Here is a 19219-nt window from a genome sequence, read left to right as displayed (position 1 = left end):
AAAAAAAATTCAACCCCCGAATTTTGTTCGACAACGCATCTAGAATTTTTTGTTCGAATTCTGATTCGCTCCACATCGTAAAATATACGTGGGGGAAAAAAAACACAATCAATCATCAAATCAAAGGATTATCAAGAGAAAGTTTAATGGATAAGGAAAAAAGTGACACATCTCAATTGTTCGTACAAACGACGGCAATTCCACTCGCCGTTTCTCATTCAAGCGAGAATGATGCCGTCGCAAACCTCTTTGGATTGTGAAGAAAAGAAAAGAAAAAAGAAAATGCAACTGAATTACACAACATAACTAAACGATGATTACGGGGACCCTTACTTTAACAGTCCTTACTCACGTGAGAATACATTCATGTATGAATAAAACATCCATATTGAATACATGTTGATGATCCATCCATCCATCCATCCATCCATCCATCCATCCATCCATCCATCCATCCATCCATCCATCCATCCATCCATCCATCCATCCATCCATCCATCCATCCATCCATCCATCCATCCATCCATCCATCCATCCATCCATCCATCCATCCATCCATCCATCCATCCATCCATCCATCCATCCATCCATCCATCCATCCATCCATCCATCCATCCATCCATCCATCCAACCAACCTTGTGACATCAACAACGATCAACCATGTTTAAAAATATTCAACTGAAACGACACAAAAAGGAAGAAAATGAAAGCTAACTCAATATTCAACGCAACCTAACTAAACAATGGTTATGGGTGGCTACCCTTACTTGAACAGATGTCATTGTAAAACACTCACGAACTTAACACATAATCAATCGTAGCTAACCTATGCTTATGGCCACTCCTTATGTTAACAGATGTAAGGGATTTTATGATAGCAAAGCAAAACATCCTAAAATGATCCAAAAGTGAGTGTGTGTGTGTGTGTGTGTGTGTGTGTGTGTGTGTGTGTGTGTGTGTGTGTGTGTGTGTGTCATTCAAAACAGGTCGTGTTTTCCGACTCAATCATTTTTGACTAACGACGGATTGACCATGTCACATCAGTCTAAATTTGGCACCGTCTGCTGGTGAAATTTTGAACTGCAACAGCGCCAAACTGCTTTTTTAAAAGAATTCATTTGGAGGAACTAACTTCCAACTAACCGTTTGTCAGGTCTCTCTCGTGTCAAGCTTCTGGTGAAATTCGAAATTGCACTTGAGCCCATTTGCCCGGGCCAAATCCGACACACATTTGCGCACCGCCATCTTACTTGACGAGCGCTGCGCAAATGGGTGACGGCGGGCAGCACCCACGTGATCCCACGGGGATGCCGTTCCCAGGCTCCGCCGGCTGACCGCTCACTTTCTGGGCCGGATCTTCATCTCCACAAATCTCAGACAGGTTTCCCATGATCCCGGCACGCCATACCAGACTGCATTGCTATTGTCGCAGGTGCCGGTTGCCTTGTACACCCCGTTCAAGTTGGAGTAGTGACACCAACCAGTAGTGTTGTACCACCAAGCTCCGTCACAAAGTTTGGCGCAATTGCGATCAATGGACTTGTCTTGGTCGCGGTCTTTGGTGGTGAACTTCCTCCCAGAATGGTAGGCTAAATTATTGCCTGCAAAGCACACAAACTTGCTTTTGAGCACACGCAGGCGGCGCAGGCTCTCGAGTGTGCCCCCCCCGGGCGGGAGTCGCTACCTGCATTTCCAGAGTAGCCGCTCACAAGCAGCGGGTAGCCGTCCTTCTCGTGGCCCACCGAGAAGTCGTCGTAGAGAGCGTAGTAATTGCGGCCGTCGGATATGGTGAGGTCGATCCGCAACTGGTAAGCGCCCGAGGCCGTCAGAGCGTGGATGTTTTGCAGGCCTGCAAACACGCAAAGGCGGTGGCGTCACGTCACGCAAACCACAAAGGCTTGACAAGAAGGGTGTCTTTGTTTCCGACCGAGCCAGTGCTCTCCGGCGAGGTCTCCAAAGCCTTTTCGATAGTCGTTCCAACCCCGATAGAAGTCGACGGAGCCGTCCTTTCTCCTCTGGATCACCTGCAAACACACACGCACGCACGCACACCATCAGCGGAGCAAACGAGCATGACTGGCCAACTGGACGTTCAGCATTGAAGAAAAGTGCCAACTTTATTGGGGAAGGCATCACGAGGGGAACTTTGGGGTGTTTTTTTGGGGGGGGGTCAGGCATTTACGGTCCAGCCTCCCTCGTCCAGGCTCATGTTGCAATAAGCCTCCAACCTGTCGGACCCAATAGAGAAGAAGGTATAGACTCCACTGTGGGACTTTCTCGCCCCCATGACGTCACTGCAGTCTCTGGGCAAGAGACCTGAAGCATATAAAAAAAAAAAAAAACATGTGAGAGCGCAAAATAGATGCCCGCTTTAAACAAACTGGACACGCTTGCTCGCTAGCTACCATGGAGTTCCCTGTTAAGTGTGGGCTGATCCACCACCTTCTGCTGCAGGCTGGACAAATCCAAACTGAAGTTGTGTAACTCCTTGGTCTCTTGTGACAGCTCCTGCGCACCAAGCGTTTGAAAAAACTGAAATGAGATCTCCAACTGGGACACTTTGTTTGCAGCTTTCAACAATACTTTTGTTCTTATTCAAAGGAGATAGTAGTTTGTGTGTAAGAGGAGGGAGGGAGGGAGGGAGGGAGGGAGGGACGTTAAGTCCTGAAATGTCCACCTCACCTGAGACATGTTCTTGTAGTCCGTCTCCAGGTCTTTCAGTGTCTCATTCAGTAGGCCTTTGTTGCTGCGAATCTCCTCCCAGACTTTGTCCAGCAGGCTCTGACTCGCCTCCAGGTCGCTGCGAATCGCGGTGTGACTCGCCTTCAGCTCTGCCAATGCCGTCTGACCTGCCTTCAGCTCTGCCAATGCCGTCTGACCTGCCTCCTGACCTGCCTTCAGCTCTGCCAATGCCGTCTGACCTGCCTTCAGCTCTGCCAATGCGGTCTGACCTGCCTCCTGACCTGCCTTCAGCTCTGCCAATGCCTCCTGACCTGCCTTCAGCTTTGCCAATGTGGTCTGCAGCGCCGCCCAGTGGCAGGCTAAGTCGCTGCAGTTGTGGTCCGGGATGCTGTTGGGCAAAGTCGCCACCAGCGCGCCCAGCTCTTTGACGATGTCCTGAGGCCTTGGAACACATAAAGGGTATACATGAAGCTGCCATCCTTTGTGAGGAATGTAACTTGTGGCGGTCAAGTGTTTGTTCATTGCGTGCGTGCGTGCGTTCGTGCGTACCTGTTCAAGTGGAAGAAGACGATGTTTTGGATGACAAGCACGACCAAGAGGAGCGTCGGGACCACCACCAGAATGGAGCCCCAGCGTATCTGAACAAACTGAGCGCAAACGTCGTCACAGGCGGCGGCTCTCTCGCTCTCTCGCTCTCTCGCTCTCTCGCTCTCTCGCTCGCTCTCTCTCTCTCTCTCTCTCTCTCTCTCTCTCTCTCTCTCTCTCTCTCTCTCTCTCTCTCTCTCTCTCTCTCTCTCTCTCTCTCTCTCTCTCTCTCTCTCTCTCTCTCTCTCTCTCTCTCTCTCTCTCTCTCTCTCTCTCTCTCTCTCTCTCTCTCTCTCTCTCTCTCTCTCTCTCTCTCTCTCTCTCTCTCTCTCTCTCTCTCTCTCTCTCTCTCCTCTCTCCCCCCCCCCCCCCCCCCCCCGACGGAGCGAACGACTTGCTCAACTCGACCAAGGCATTAGTCAAGCGCGTGCGCGTCCGATGCGTACCTTGGGCTTTGGTGGTTCGCCGATCAGTTTCTGGGTGCTTTGGTTCATCTCGAACCACTTGTCATTTGCCATTTTGTGCTCTCCTTCTATTCTTGCTTATTCCGTACGAATGTCCCGAGCTTGTTTGTTCTGCGTGCGTCTAATGCCGTATTTTGTGTTTAGCCAAATGACGTGAAGTTTTCTTTCCACTTGACGTTGGTTTTGACCTTGTTTGCGGCAACGAGATGGGACGACACCTCTGTCCGGGCTCGGTCGGTACATTATTGCGAGAGAGCGCGAAAGCCCGACAGAAAAGGAACGGGCTGTACACGACACAAAATGCGACGCCGAGCAAGTTCAAGGTCTCATTGACAATATTTCATTGATTGATTGGTTGGTTGATTGATCGGTCTTTATCTATCTATCTATCTATCTATCTATCTATCTATCTATCTATCTATCTATCTATCTATCTATCTATCTATCTATCTATCTATCTATCTATCTATCTATCTATCTATCTATCTATCTATCTATTTTTTCATTCATCTGTACATGTACTTTTGGACTGATGGATTCATTCCTGTATTTCCTCATTTATTTATTAGACACTATTAGATTACTAGACACTTGAAAAATTAGAGGGAACATTGGTGCCGACACCGTGAGTTTGATTCCCACGTTTGACGCTCTGAACGTGTGTGTGTGGGAGTGAGAGAGTGACCAAAAACAAAAAGCGCATGTGTATATGAGTGTGCAAGGAACAATAAAGAGGAGCAATACCAAACGCCACCACGGTGTGGTGTCTTGTCTCCGATTAGATGGACGTTGAAACGGCAAACCCAACCGACTGGAACACAAAAAAAGACAAGAGCTCTAAAGCTGAGGAGAAAGCCAGCCAAGGCAAAGCCATGTAACGCGGCGAGCCCGGCGCTGTTTCAGAAAAAAAGGACGGCAAACGGCCAAACGGCAGCAGACTTTGTCGTCGAGTAAGCATAACAATACATTTGATTGATAAGGCGCCTTTCAAAGCACTCAAGGTCGCCGTACAGACATAAAATAGCGTTAAAAAAAAAAAAAGACTGGAGTAGAGTGATGGATAAGCTGACTCACGTCTCTGACTGGCCGACGGCCACAGGCAAAGATGCTCCTCCGGACACGCCGTCGTCAGTGGTCGCGGAACGGTCCTAAGTCCAGAAGAGGGACAAAGGTGTGAATTCAAATGGCGGAACTTCGACTATTTGCAGTCTTGTACGTTGTTATCAAAGAAGACCTCTGAAGACATATTGACAGTATTGTATACCTTGTTACAAAAAGTGATTATAATAACTAGAAAGAAAATAGGATGTTGACTTCTGCTACGGTCAATTGTGACCACTAGAGGTCCCTGGTTAACCAAGGTTAACAACGGAACGTCGCATCTCCGTGTGTTACACGCGCACACACTCACCGTTCTACGTTACACGTGCTTATAGATAATAAATTGAGTTGGAAAGCACATATAATGTATATCCAAGCAAACATTTCCAAATCACTAGCAGTATGGTATAAAGTAAAAGACCTTATAATTCAGTCATCATTACATTCCTTGCACTGCTCCTTCATACTCCCATACATCATTTACTGTGTGGAGGTGTGGGACAATACATACAAAACAAACACAGATCCAATCTTTATTTATTAAACTGATATTTAAAAACAAAGCATTACGACTTATAAATAATGCTGATCATCGAGAACCATCTAAACCCTCTTTTTATTATACTGAACTCACTGAAATACGACGACCTAGTCGACTTCAAAACCGTCCAACTCATGTACAAAATAAGAAATAATCAATTGCCAAACAGTATCCAGAGGTTGTTTGAGTGGAGGGAAATTTATTTAAGGGGAACACTTATGTTTATTTGTTGAGAACAAACTTAGTTACATTGTATAACAGTTAGAGGTGTGGAATTACGGAACAGCGGCAGTGAAGAACTAAAGAACCTTACTGAAGTTTAAAAAAAAAATGTCTAAGGACAAAATGTTGACGGGATACCCTAATATGCCGTGAAGTTGTTTAAGTTGCTTTTGTATTTATTTATTTGATATATTTGACGATGGTCAAATCTTGACCGAATCAAAGACATATGTAGTTACAAGGGGAAGAGTCAGATAAGCTTAGGCTCCCTTCTCCTCCCTTTTGAACAAACATGAATTTACTACAAAGGGAAAATTATAATGCAATATCAATTTCTTCTTTTTTGATCTTCTATTGTACTATGGAGTTATCATTTTCTGTGTTTTTTACTTTTTTCTTGTATTTCTTTTCATGTTCGAAATGAACAAACCAACCAAACAAAAACGTTAACGTTTCGCTAACGTTGGTGACTCATGTTTACATTTTCAATATTGATACAATATTCTCTGCATGTTGTTTATACTATTATTGTACTATTTACGTGTATGAAACCATTTTGGAATGTTCTAATCATAAAGTATCCACTTAAAAGCTTTCATGTACATTGATTGACACGCAGAATAAATGTACGGTTGAGAGGGTGCGGTCACGCAACGGCGGCCCTGCCACTAGGCAGACGAGGCCAAAAAGATCTCTTTTTTTATTCTCCCCTTCAAAGTTGTTCTAACTCATATCAATATTGGGTTCAAAGGATCAAATAAAACGGAGGCTGCCTTTTCTGAATGATATCAAAATATCCATTGATATGAGTTTGGTCAACTTAGAAAGACAATGGTCATTAAAAGATGTTTTTGTTCTTTTTTAGGCCGAGTATAAGGGCTGCCTTTGAAGAAACCGATCAAGCTTCCAAAGTGCTGACCAAAGTTTTGATAGTCGCACACACGCACGCATGCACTATAAATTATGGAATTACAACCTGCATGTTCTGAAGTTCCATCTCTCCTTTGCAGTCGTCGGGTCAGCGTCTTGACGGCAGCAGACGAAGGCTGGTGGCAGTGTCCTTAACAACAGTTGGCTCCAAAATGACACACGCACCTTGAGACCAAAACGGCCTGGGCGTCACTGAGCTGGAAACATTTGGCATCAACAGCATGTGGTCAGAAAAAATTCTTCAAGGGAATTGAAGGAAACGAAACCTAACTCTCTCGCACGCGCATGCACACACACACACACACACGCAGTCATGCATGCGCACACGCACGCACGCGCACACACGCACGCACACGCAAGAAGAAGAAAATGGTGGAATCGGTAAAATTCCAATTGACGGCGAGGAAACAATAAATGACCTTATATGGAGCCAAGACCACCTGTGCGTCACTGTGCTGGAAACGAGGGAAGAGGCGGAGAAAAGAAGACGAAACTTAACTCCCAGACACAGCGATATTCATCAAGGAAACCTTGGTTCTCAAATTGATACTTTTCTTGTGATGTTGGCAAAATAGCTTTGGTATTTGCCTGTTGCCGATTGATGCCTGGATGCAGCCAAGTGCCACCCATGTCGAAGGGAGCCGGACGGTCATTTTGCTGCTCTCTTGCATTGTCGCTGAAGAAGGAAAAAGAATTTTCTTTCATGAGATAGATCATCACCAAACAGTTTGGAGATGCTGAATCATTTCAGGGAGTGTACAGTCAGTCCACGTGCTGCCTGCCACTTGGCCAGGCAAGCTTGTTTTTTTTTTTTACTCAAGTGCGGCCCACGTCAAAAGAGTCCACATCCAACTTTTTCTGTTTTTTGTTGGGTCTTTTCTTTGAACTAGCAAAGGAGGACATGTTGGAATTTCACACCTCATAAAACAAAGCTACAGAATCATCTCAGTGACTATCAGGTCCTCTCCGCCCACTGGCTGGCTCGCTCCTCAGCAACCTTGGAAGAGCGCGTTCCCGCGGAGACCCACGTCTTTGCCCCGACGGAACGCGATATTACTTGGGCCACCTTTGTCCAGACTTTGGACACCACTTGGATTTCATTGGGGACGGGAAAGAGGGGAAGCGAGCATGTTTTGAAAAACATATTTGTGAGCTTTGCGCACTCGGCAGCATCATCCTGTAAAGCAGGGGTGTTTTTGCAAGGAGGGCCAGATTTAATAAAGTGAAGGGGCCCGGCCGGGGGTCAATAGTTTTTTTCAGACATTTTTGAACGACAAACATTTCATGCAAATACACACTGTTATAAAACAAATTTCATTGTCACAATTGTTTTTATTTTTCAAATGACAAAATAACAAAATATAAGCTATTCAGGCAGATGTGAACCACTCTAAAAACACAAATTCTGCCTGAAGAGTCAGATAACATATAACAAACGGTTTGAAATATCTTACATGAGTTTAAAATTATTTTTTCCTCATGAACATTTTAAACAAGAGTTATAAGTAATGCAAATCTGTCTGTTATTATTAAAACTTAAAACAAGTGAGTTTTGCTCTTGTCATTTAATAGCTTGTGTCATGTCTACAGGTTTATAACATCAACAGTATTAACATGGCCACTCATTAATGTTTAATATTAAGTAATATTTAAATTCAATTTCATTTTAACTCACAGCCCCGCGTGAAGAATCGCTCCTGTGATGCCATGTTGAGTCTACTAGTGTCTCTTTGGTTGAAATGCTTAATTAACCCGGCTCTGCCCAAATTTTTTTTTTCTAAAAAGGTGCACATTTTCTGGGTCCTGAGGTGTCCCTAAGTACGAATACGCCACGCTTTTTTGTTTATGGCATTGCGTACACAAGATATGCTGCATCTATATATAGACTATGGGCTGATACGTGCACAAAAATCGGAGCATTCTGACGATTTACAAGTGTAACGTGATGTAATTTATTTGAATGTTCAGAGTTAGTTGTGTTTTACACGTAACAGCTGTCTGCAACATGAAAGGGACCATTTCTGCAATTTTCAATGGGCATGCATGTGCAACACCTCCAGTCAACAGCGGCCGTCATCCCCAGGGTACGGGGACCAGTCGTAAGAAAATGCCGAAGTTTCTATGAACACAGGTTGGCTTTCATAGCCGTATTTATTGGCAACAAACTTTCTGGGAAAACGGTACAAAACCATGGTACAATAAGCGCAGTGGACTGAAGATTGCGGTACCATAAACGCAGTGGACGGCCGTGATTTGTAACTCAGCAGTGATTATGTTCAGCCTTGCGCCGCCACTTCTGGTCAGAAAACGGATCACGCGACCGGTGCTTCTCACACATTCTGTTCCGGCTGGTGGTAACCACGGAAACACTTCATGCACAGTGCCACGCGGCACTTGGAGCACGCACTGGACGGACGCGATTTGCAAGTTGGCAGTGCGCACTTTCGGCCCTGCTCCGCCACTTCCGGCCAGTGCTCCATGCCGTCGAAGCGCGAGTCATCGGCAACTGCGCACAGCCGTGGTCTGCCCACTCTCCGAGCTCGAGTGACGCCTGGTGCTGCAAGCAGAGTTCGGGCCACCTTGCGTCGGAAGTCCAGCAGAGACATCCCGCGATGCTCATCCAGCCGGTGCAGCACCCATGCCTTGAAGACGGCCGCGTCCAGCATCCAGGTGAATATCGGTCACCACCACTTCTTCCAGCGCATGTTGATGCGATAGAGCCCGGTGCTCTGGTCCGTGCCGCCCATGCTGCAGTTGTACAGCTGGACAACAAATGGCTGGTCTACTGCCACCTTCATCTTCTCCTTCGCTGACCAGCGTGACGCCTTCTGCAGAGGATGCTCGGCGGCGAGGGTGGAGGCGAGAGTGGAGGCGATGGTGACCACGGCGTTATCCTTCCACCGAGTGAGCGCAATCTTGTTTGCCGTGTCGTACACGACAGACAAGATTTGGTGTCTTCCAAAATATTCAATCAATGCCTCGTCCAGATCAACATTGCAGTCCATTGGATACGCCTCCCTGAACCGAGCGTTGAGGATGTCCATCATGGGACGCAGCTTTGTCATCCGGTCGCTGAGGTTCAGGTCCGCGTTGTCGGCGCAGTGAATGTAGCGGATGATCTCCTCAAACCTGTTGCGTGATATGGCCCCAGCGACGAGGACGCACTGGAGATCTTCATCTGTGCTCCAGTCGTGTCGGCGACTGGGGAGAGAGTGGTAACCCGAGAGCACCAAGATCCCCAACACGCGCATCAATTCTCCGATGGTGAGCTGGAAGTTGGAGTCAGTCACCTTGGTCTCTTGAACAAGGTGAAGATATACATCAAAAAGGAAGAAGTCCAGCTTCTGATTTGCGCTCCTTCCGACGACAATCGTGGGGGCGGCGAGAGGTCTGGCGTCCGGGAATTTGTCAGGCGCAGACTCCACACTGATGACGGGGGGGAGCAATGAATATTTCATCCACAGCTGCGTCTTCATCTTCACCTTTGATTGCATTGAGGACATCCAGCACCGATTTTGTACCCATAGACGCCCAGAGTCTATATATAGATGTTTTGCATAAAATAATACATGGAGGAAATACATCAGGGCGAATCATCACTGCAATCACATCAGTCAATAACCATTATATGATAATTGTTCCCTAAAAGTTTCACCCCTCTATCTCGAGTCTATCATAATATCCTGGAGCTCAATTTTGATCATGTTCCATCGTGAATCGCAACCGTCCGGCTTCATTCACCTACCACGACTGACTCATACACTGGGCAGATGGCGGCGATTCCGGTTTCGACAGGTCAAAAACTGGTTATTACTGTATACAACTGGCACGAATGCTGGTCGTCATTTCAGGACGACAGACGTTACGGAAATTGGAGCATCTATATATAGACTATGGGCAGAATTAAACAAGGCAAGTGTCTCTTTAGAAATGAGACAAACAATTGCCTTGATTTTCAGCGAGCAAGTATTGTCATTCCCATTTCTCTTGAAAGCGTCAACTGTCGGCAGAAATGAGCGGCGAGGGGTGGTGCTGCCACCCTTTGGTAATAGGAGGGATTACAGGTCCAAGTTTCTTTTCCATCCATTCATCCATCTTCTTCCGCTTATTCGGGGTCGGGTCGCGAGGGCAGCAGCTTTAGGAGGGACTCCCAGACTTCCCTCTCCCCAGCCACTTCATCCAGCTCATCCCGGGGGATCCCAAGGCATTCCCAGGCCAGCTGAGAGACATAGTCTCTCCAGCGCGTCCTGGGTCGTCCCCGGGGTCTCCTACCGGTGGGACATGCCCGGAACACCTCCCCAGGGAGGCGTCCAGGAGGCATCCTGATAAGATGCCCGAGCCACCTCATCTGGCTCCTCTCAACGTGGAGGAGGAGCGACTCTACTCCGAGTCTCTCCCGGATGACCGAGCTTCTCACCCTATCTCTAAGGGAGAGCCCGGACATCCTGCGGAGAAAACTCATTTCGGCCGCTTGTATCCGGGATCTCGTTCTTTCGGTCACGACCCATAGCTCGTGACCATAGGTGAGGGTAGGAGCCTAAATCGACCGGTAAATTGAGAGCTTTGCCTTTTGGCTCAGCTCTCTCTTCACCACAACGGACCGGTACAGGGTCCGCATTACTGCCGACGCTGCACCGATCCGCCTGTCGATCTCGCGCTCCATCCTCCCCTCACTCGTGAACAAGACTCCAAGATACTTGAACTCCTCCACTTGGGGCAGGATCTCATCCCCGATCCGAAGAGGGCATTCCACCCTTTTCCGATCGAGGACCATGGACTCGGATTTGGAGGTGCTGACCCTCATCCCGACCGCTTCACACTCGGCTGCGAACCGTTCCAGCGAGAGCTGGAGATCACGGCCTGAAGAAGCCAACAGCACCACGTCATCTGCAAAATGCAGAAACGCGACGCTGAGGTCCCCAAACCAGACCCCCTCAACGCCTCGGCTGCGCCTAGAAATTCTGTCCATAAAAATTATCAACAGAATCGGTGACAAAGGGCAGCCTTGGCGGAGTCCAATCCTCACTGGGAACGAATCCGACTTACTGCCGGAAATGCGGACCAGACTCTGGCATCGGTGATTCAGGGACCGAACCGCCCTTATCAGTTGGCTCGGCACCCGTACTCCTGAAGCACCCTCCACAGAACCTCCCGAGGGACACGGTCGAACGCCTTCTCCAAGTCAACAAAACACATGTGGACTGGTTGGGCGAACTCCCATGCACCCTCGAGGATCCTGCCGAGGGTGTAGAGCTGGTCCACTGTTCCACGGCCAGGACGAAAGCCACACTGCTCCTCCTGAATCCAAGGTTCGACCTCCCGACGGACCCTCCTCTCCAGCACCCCTGAATAGACCTTACCAGGAAGGCTGAGGAGTGTAATTCCCCTGTAATTGGAACACACCCTCCGGTCCCAATTCTTAAAGAGGGGAACCACCACCCCTGTCTGCCTCCGGGCGGATCTCATCCACCCCCAGGGCCTTGCCACCGAGGACTTTTTTAACTACCTCAGTGACTTCGACCCCAGAGTCTCCAGGCCCTGCTTCCTCAATGGAAGGCTTGTAGGTGGAATTGAGGAGGTCTTCGAAGTATTCGCCCCACCGACTCACGACGTCCCGAGTCGAGGTCAGCAGCACGCCATCCCCACTGTAAACAGTGTTGACGTTGCACTGCTTCCCCCTCCTGAGACGCTGGATGGTGGACCAGAATTTCCTCGAAGCCGTCCGAAAGTCATTCTCCATGGCCTCACCAAACTCCTCCCACGCCCGGGTTTTTGCCTCAGCAACCGCCGAAGCCGCGTTCCGCTTGGCCATCCGGTACCTGTCAGCTGCCTCCGGAGTCCCGCAGGCCAAAACGGCCCGATAGGACTCCTTCTTCAGCTTGACGGCATCCCTTACCGCCGGTGTCCACCAGCGGGTTCGGGGATTGCCGCCACGACAGGCACTGAAGACCTTACGGCCACAGCTCCGGTCGGCTGCCTCAACAATGGAGGTGCGGAACATGGTCCACTCAGACTCAATGTCCCCCGCCTCCCCCGGGACGTGGGAAAAGCTCTGCCGGAGGTGGGAGTTGAAGCTCTTTGTGACAGGAGATTCTGCCAGACGTTCCCAGCAGACCCTCACAGAGCATTTGGGTCTGCCAGGTTGGACCGGCATCTTCCCCCACCATCGGAGCCAACCCACCACCAGGTGGTGATCAGTTGACAGCTCCGCCCCTCTCTTCGCCCGAGTGTCCAAAACATGTGGCCGCAAATCCGATGACACGACTACAAAGTCGATCATCGAACTGCGGCCTAGGGTGTCCTGGTGCCAAGTGCACACATGCACACCCTTATGCTTGAACATGGTGTTCATTATTGAAAATCCGTGTTGAGCACAGAAGTCCAACAATAGAACACCGCTCGGGTTCAGATTGGGGGGGCCGTTCCTCCCAATCACCCCCTTCCAGGTCTCACTGTCATTGCCCACATGAGCATTGACGTCACCCAGTAGAACGATGGAGTCCCCAGAAGGAGCGCTCTCCAGCACTTCCTCCAGGGACCCCAAGAAGGGTGGGTACTCTGAGCTGCCGTTTGGTGCATAGACACAAACAACAGTCAGGACCCGTCCCCCCACCCGAAGGCGGAGGGAGGCTACCCTCTCGTTCACCGGGGTGAACCCCAATGTGCAGGCGCCTAGCCGGGGGGCAATAAGTATACCCACACCTGTTCGACGCCTCTCACCGTGGGCAACTCCAGAGTGGAAGAGAGTCCAGCCCCTCTCAAGAGGGCTTGTACCGTAACCCAAACTGTGCGTGGAGACTAGTCCGACTATATCTAGTCGGAATTTTTCTGCCTCGCACACCAGCTCGGGCTCCTTTCCAGCCAGAGAGGTGACATTCCATGTCCCAAGAGCCAGCTTCTGCAGCCGGGGATCAGACCGCCAAGGTCCCTGCCTTTGGCTGCCGCCCAGCTCACATTGCACCCGACCCCTTCGGCCCATCCCACAGGTGGTGAGCCCATGGATAGGGGGACCCACATTTCCTTTTCAGGCTATGCCCGGCCGGGCCCCATGGGCGAAGGCCCGGCCACCAGACGCTCGCCTTCGAGCCCCGCCTCGAGGCCTGGCTCCAGAGGGAGGCCCCGTTGACCTGCGTCCGGGCGAGGGAAAACGAAGTCCATTTATTTCAATCATCATAAGGGGCTTCTGTGAGCCGTGCTTTGTCTGGCCCCTCACCTAGGACCCGTTTGCCATGGGTGACCCTACCAGGGGCATGAAGCCCCCGACAACATGGCTCCTAGGATCATAGGGGCACGCAAACCCCTCCACCACGATAAGGTGACGACTCACGGAGGGGCAAGTTTCTTTTTTTTTTTATATTCAGTTTGACAATGCGGGCCATATGAAATCTGATAGTGGGCCGGATTTGGCCCGCGGGCCGGACTTTGAATATGCCTGCCGTAGTGGTTGTTTTGAGTTCACTTGGCGCTGCTGTTCTCCCCAAAACACTTGTGCTTCTTGACCTGGAACTTGAAGGGGAATCGCTTGTCGCACACGGTGCAGCTGAAGGGTTTCTCACCCGTGTGTCGCCGCTTGTGCTTGCCCAGGGTGGCGCTGTCGCTGAAGCTGGTGTTGCAGATGGAGCAGGTGAAGGGTTTCTCTCCGGTGTGCGTCCTCGTGTGTTTGATCAGATCGCCTCTTAAGGCTTAAGACACTGATTTGCGTAACCATGTGAATCGATGGTGTGGTGGATGCTTATAATTGCTCTGTCGCCCTCTTGTGGTGAATGCCTGAAGCACATGCTTAATTCATTATAAACATAAATATATACATTCAGCCACATGTACATAATATACACATTGCACATAATGAACATAAAGTACATAATATGTAAATATATATATAATGGTTTAACCATGTGCTTCAGACATTCACCAAGAGAGGCCGACAGAGCAATTCAAAACCCATGCCCATCATCAATTTACTTGGTTACGCAGTCCAAGTGAATTTTTGCCCCGTAGGCCAGTGTCAAATTCAAGATTTGTGGTCCAATAAAGTAAATGAAGTGTTTTTACTTTGGGTAATGCCAAATAGATGCACTAAATTTATTTTGTCAAAATAAATAAAAGATTTGAAAAAAATGTCTCTAAATATCAATTTGACTTTTTGGAAATAATAAAGAATTTACCAAATCTCTGTTTAGCAGGAATTTAACAATAATTGTTTACCCAAATATATACTTACTATTTTTTTAACTATTTTCTGTGATTCCTAAAATAAATTTGTTGTTGAAATTAGACTAAGCGAAAATCCATGGAAACAAAAACCTATTTCTGAGGTAAGCCACACCTCACAGGTGTGTCAAGTCGTGAATTAGATGCATGATTACTGCTACCGATCTTTGTGCCATTTTAATTTACACAGATGAATCGTTAAAAAAAAGCACAGATTTAGCCACACTTTTGAAATTGTCGATAAAAGTGAATTGAAGTGGTCAGTAACACTCACGTGAGTCTTTCTGGGTCTTGCTGGCACGTAATGGAGAAGAGGAGCATGGTGAAGGTCCACAAGCTTGGTCTTCTTATTTAAGTGCACTTCCCAAAATCAGAAAAATCCTTCCAGGGAAGCTTGCATTACTTGGTGAACAAACATTAAACTAAAGTAGCAAAAAATAAATTGTTTAGGGTTTGGTGCATGAACTTATGAGGCACAATCTTGACAAAGAAACAATTAGGCTTAAATAATGAATAACTCCATCCAATAGACAAAATCATAAAGAAGCATTCGTGTAAAACCGCACACTCAGATATGTTTCATTTGTTTTCCCATACGGACTCATTATATAGCGTCACCGACAGTGCCACCTTGTGGACAAGCTTTGTAATGCAAGCGCTGCTGTTGAAGAAAAACACAAGTCAAAAAGGTCCTTTTAAAAAAGATGATATATTACAGGAATTATACTTACACACATTATAAAATAATACTTCTCTTTTTCAGCACCATATTGTTTTTCTTCACGTTGAAATATCTTCAAATCAATAAAAACAAACTAGCAATTGAGGTCATTCTCTCTGAAGGACTTTTTTTATTTCGTTGAAGGATTTCGTGGCCTTCCCCACCCACTTCCCTGATATATCTAAAATTAAAATCAACAGCAATAAGATTTAACAAACAAAAACAAAACAACAACAACAAAAAATCCACAATATAGCTAACAGAGACTGGAAGGCCAAGTGGGGTGGGGGTGGGGATCTTCTGCCCTTCCCCTCCCTCCCGCTCACCAATACCTTCTGCCCACTGTGGTCTCTCGCACCGACGTGAACGGTTCAGACGTGAAAGTCAAAAGCAGCGGCAACAGAGGTGGAGATAGTCACCTTTTAATGTTTACACTGGGAGTGGAAGCAACATTGAACAGCACAGGACAGTCCAGGGGGGAAACACAATCTGGCATAGCCGCAGATTCTTTGGTCTGATCTTCTGCAAAGGGGCCGGTGGCAGAAATAAATACAAATGAAATATACCACATGTGACGGCGGGAATATTTGGTGGTCCGTTTCTTTCCTTTTTTTTTTTTTTGTTTAATGTCAAAGCACCCTGTTTTGTTCTTAAATAAATACAATAGAATAGCGCTATGTCTGTACAAATGGAATGTAATGCACATTTGCCCAGCTGGAGGCTCAATGACATGATAAGAGGAGAAAAACGGAGTCAAACTTTTGGCACAATTAGCACTTTTTGCCACACGCGTTCTCTCAGGAAAACAAAGATTTTTATTCAGCGAAGATGGCATCACGCCACATTTAGTTGGTAGAAGGAAACCCCCCCAAGATGCGATCACGCGAACAAGTTGGAGTTTTTTTTTTTTTTAAAGGAATTCTGTGGTTCTTTAACACGTGGAAGAGGTGAGAGACATCGGGGGTGCAGAGAAGGCGGTGTGACGGAGGAGTGGAGGGGCGGATGGCAGGTGGGCGGGCGGAGGGAGGGCAGCCTGGGGGGTGGGGCTTTTTTGGGCCGGGCCCCCCTTTTTGATGCTGCGTCACCGGGAAGAAAACGCTCCCTCTCGATGATCCTTCCCTCCGAGACCTCTTCAGAACTTTTTTTTTTTAGTTATTTATTTTACGTCCATTAGTTGTCGGGAGGATGCTGCGTTGCTGGGGCAACACCATCCCTGTGTGTGTTTGTGTGTAAGTGTGTATGTGTGTTTACGTGTGTGTGTGTGTTACATATCATTTACAAGTTAATTTACAAATTTTTGAGCATGAATGGCTTGTATGTAGGTGTCTCTAAGTGCGTGCGTGTGTATGTGCATGCATGTATGTGAGTTAGCCTTGGAAGCACACAGGTCCCACTTCAAATCCAAACTGTTGGTTACTCTCCCCAAAGTCCGACACTTTGATGTCCAGCAGAGGAAGATGTTCCACCTGTGGCGTGTTGATCTCCAGCACTGTCCTGTCGAAGCCTTTGCGATACTGCCGAGACGCGCAGGAAAAGGAAAGTTCAGTCAAGACAAGTTCTTCTTTGATTTGATCCACCAAAATCTTACTTAAGATTCATTTGAAAGGATTTTAAGATGAGACATAAATGTGGACTCACAGAACATCCGTCCACCAGCGCTTTGATGTACGGGTTGGTCTCGTAGCTCAGCTCCTCTTCGTTAGCGGCCTGGAAGTGCAGCGCCCTATCGTGGTTGTCCTTGGCGCTCTGGTCGGCCCAGGCCACCGAGCGGTGGCAGTGGTAGGTCAGGTTTTGGCGGGCGACCACGCTCAGGAGGCGCAGGAATCCCAACTGGACCACGCCCACTGGCTCGCCGTCAGAGTCCACGTAGGAGAACTGCGAGGAGGCGGCAGTTGATGATGACGAGAACCACTTTGAAGGAGGTCTTCACGTTGAAGAGCAACTCACCTTCCCGCCGGTGGCAAACTCACTGTACCAGGAACCTGGAGTCTCTTTTTCCCACGAGTCCATCTTCACCTGCCACCACAGTCAGAGCACACAACTGCTTACACCACTGGTGTCCAAAATACAGCCCGTGGGTCATTTTGTGTCCCACCCTCCGTTCTCTCACTGTTCTAAAACAACTCTTAATATGTCAGGGACTGACCATGTTGATGTTCTTGTTGGGATACAGGCACGTGTCACCGCTGGTGAAGTTACAGAAGATCTTGAAGGAATCTCTGGAGCAGCCCTGGTTGGGGTCAATCCAGTACTCTCCTGTTTTTGAGATAGAGTGAGATGGTAATGAATTGTGACTTGTTGCAAAGAACAAAGTCGACTTACCGTCTTGGAGCTCAGGCTGGCTGAGGCGGAGATCCTGGCAGGTTCTTGCGGGACTGTCCTGCGTTCCCATCGGGAAGCGCATGGTCTCGATCTCCTGTCGTAGTGAGTTGAGGGAACCGAAGATCTCTTCCATGCCCTCGCTGGGCATCAAGAACTCGGCGCCGGCGGTGTCGGAGGCGGGCATCTCCAGGTCGGGGACCATTTGGCTGGCGTCGATGGAGCGCTTGGACTTGGGACTCCTCTGGATGGGGAGCGGCTGGATGACCTCACCAGGTGGGCCCTGGTGGTGATGGGGGGCAGAACCAAGAGTGAGTCCACCATGTTAACATTTGAATAAAGGAGAGAAGTTACATACAGGAAGTCCTGGAGCTCCTGGAACACCCTTTTCTCCTTTGGGACCAGATCCTCCCTAAATACAAGCGGAAGAGAAAAGATTCAGAAGGAATCGCGGCAACCCCTCCACTTGCTCAGCAAGATTCAGGAACAATACTCACAGAGGCACCCTTAGCTCCTTTGACTCCTTGAGGACCCTGAAAATGACAGAAAGTGTGAGAAGACCTCAGTGGGACATAAAGCACTCTGAATTGAGGCGCCTGATGTATTAAGGTTTCAAATAGTGCTCTCTAATTTTTGTGTTTACTCATTAAACAACGGTGTGAATAGTAAATAAAGACCAAGGTCTCCTAAAGTATGACGAGAAGGAACTCACAGGAGGACCAGGAGGACCAGCAGGACCGAGAGGTCCGGTGCCTCCAGGCATTCCCTGTAAAAAGCAATCAAACATATCACAACCATTCTCATCAAGTCCACAAATGTCCCAGTAAGACTTACAGTTTCTCCCTTGGGTCCGCCAGTTCCATGGGGTCCGGGTAGACCTCGGTCTCCCTTCTCTCCCTGTTCTCCCGGAGGTCCGATAAGTCCAATAAGACCTGGATGTCCCTTCTCTCCTTTAGCACCAGGGTCTCCACGCAGACCAAGCAAACCCGGAGGTCCCTGGAGAAACGACACAGTTAAGTACAGCAAAGGGAAGATCTTCCCAGCAAAGAGGACCACGTCGGAGTCTTACAACAGGTCCAGGTGGTCCCTTTGGTCCTGCAGGGCCAGGAGATCCTTGCTCACCCGAAAAGGAATACACACGCAATTTGAGACCAAGAGAAATTGTGCATTCCTTGATCCACAAACTCCTATCTTGAACAGACCACAGCCGGGGATCAGACCGCCAAGGTCTTTGGCCAAGGTCAAAGGCCAAGGTCAAGCCTTTGGCTGCCGCCCAGCTCACATTGCACCCGACCCCTTCGGCCCCTCCCACAGGTGGTGAGCCCATGGGAAGGGGGACCCACGTTTCCATTTCAGGCTATGCCCGGCCGGGCCCCATGGGCGAAGACCCGGCCACCAGACGCTCGCCTTCGAGCCCCGACTCCAGGCCTGGCTCCAGAGGG

The 19219-nt window shown here is 48.5% G+C and overlaps 2 protein-coding genes and 1 long non-coding RNA gene across 6 annotated transcripts; 1 reads left to right on the top strand and 2 right to left on the bottom strand.

The window, feature by feature from the left end:
• Positions 1-120: 120 nt before the first annotated feature.
• LOC148385599 (uncharacterized) lies at positions 121-7076 on the bottom strand. 4 transcript variants are annotated; one of them, XM_088401331.1, is made up of 11 exons: positions 6946-7076; positions 6573-6723; positions 4807-4880; positions 4477-4543; positions 3233-3330; positions 2684-3125; positions 2407-2509; positions 2184-2317; positions 1929-2025; positions 1686-1850; positions 121-1602 (listed from the first exon to the last, which is right to left on the bottom strand). In XM_088401331.1, the coding sequence occupies exons 2-11, from the start codon at positions 6591-6593 to the stop codon at positions 1340-1342; spliced, it is 1464 nt and encodes a 487-aa protein (XP_088257457.1). In that variant the 5' UTR covers positions 6594-6723; positions 6946-7076; the 3' UTR covers positions 121-1339. The 4 variants fall into 4 exon arrangements, with proteins under 4 accessions (XP_088257457.1, XP_088257459.1, XP_088257456.1 ...); XM_088401333.1 differs by lacking the exon at positions 6946-7076 and having other exon boundaries at positions 2684-2850; positions 2953-3125; positions 6573-6870; XM_088401330.1 differs by lacking the exon at positions 6946-7076 and having other exon boundaries at positions 6573-6879.
• On the top strand, positions 3677-7957 carry LOC148385598 (uncharacterized). Its single transcript, XR_015863545.1, has 3 exons — positions 3677-4055; positions 6462-6507; positions 6607-7957. It is a non-coding gene; the product is annotated as an uncharacterized LOC148385598 (long non-coding RNA).
• Positions 7958-15720: 7763 nt separating this feature from the next.
• On the bottom strand, positions 15721-18972 carry LOC148385597 (collagen alpha-1(V) chain-like; the record flags this gene model as incomplete). The annotated part of the gene is made up of 10 exons (XM_088401459.1): positions 15721-16972; positions 17097-17333; positions 17406-17474; positions 17605-17714; positions 17781-18060; positions 18136-18189; positions 18275-18310; positions 18490-18543; positions 18612-18773; positions 18847-18972. Coding segments are annotated over 10 exons (1275 nt in total), but the record flags the coding sequence as incomplete, so codon positions are not given.
• Positions 18973-19219: the final 247 nt, after the last annotated feature.

The sequence above is a fragment of the Syngnathus floridae genome, chromosome 16 (assembly GCF_059516105.1).
Source record: "Syngnathus floridae isolate MCC-2025c chromosome 16, RoL_Sflo_1.0, whole genome shotgun sequence".
Taxonomy (NCBI): domain Eukaryota; kingdom Metazoa; phylum Chordata; class Actinopteri; order Syngnathiformes; family Syngnathidae; genus Syngnathus; species Syngnathus floridae.
This window is presented reverse-complemented; position numbering and strand designations above follow the sequence as displayed.

Excerpts from the sequence above, each read along its gene's own strand:
- LOC148385599 (XM_088401331.1), bottom strand. The coding sequence starts at position 6,593 with ATGGAACTTCAGAACATGCAG. Across the intron at positions 3,331-4,476 it reads CCACACCGTGGTGGCGTTTG|TTTGTTCAGATACGCTGGGG; the intron begins GTATTGCTCCTC and ends GTTTGCGCTCAG. Across the intron at positions 2,510-2,683 it reads ACTACAAGAACATGTCTCAG|GAGCTGTCACAAGAGACCAA; the intron begins GTGAGGTGGACA and ends CTTGGTGCGCAG.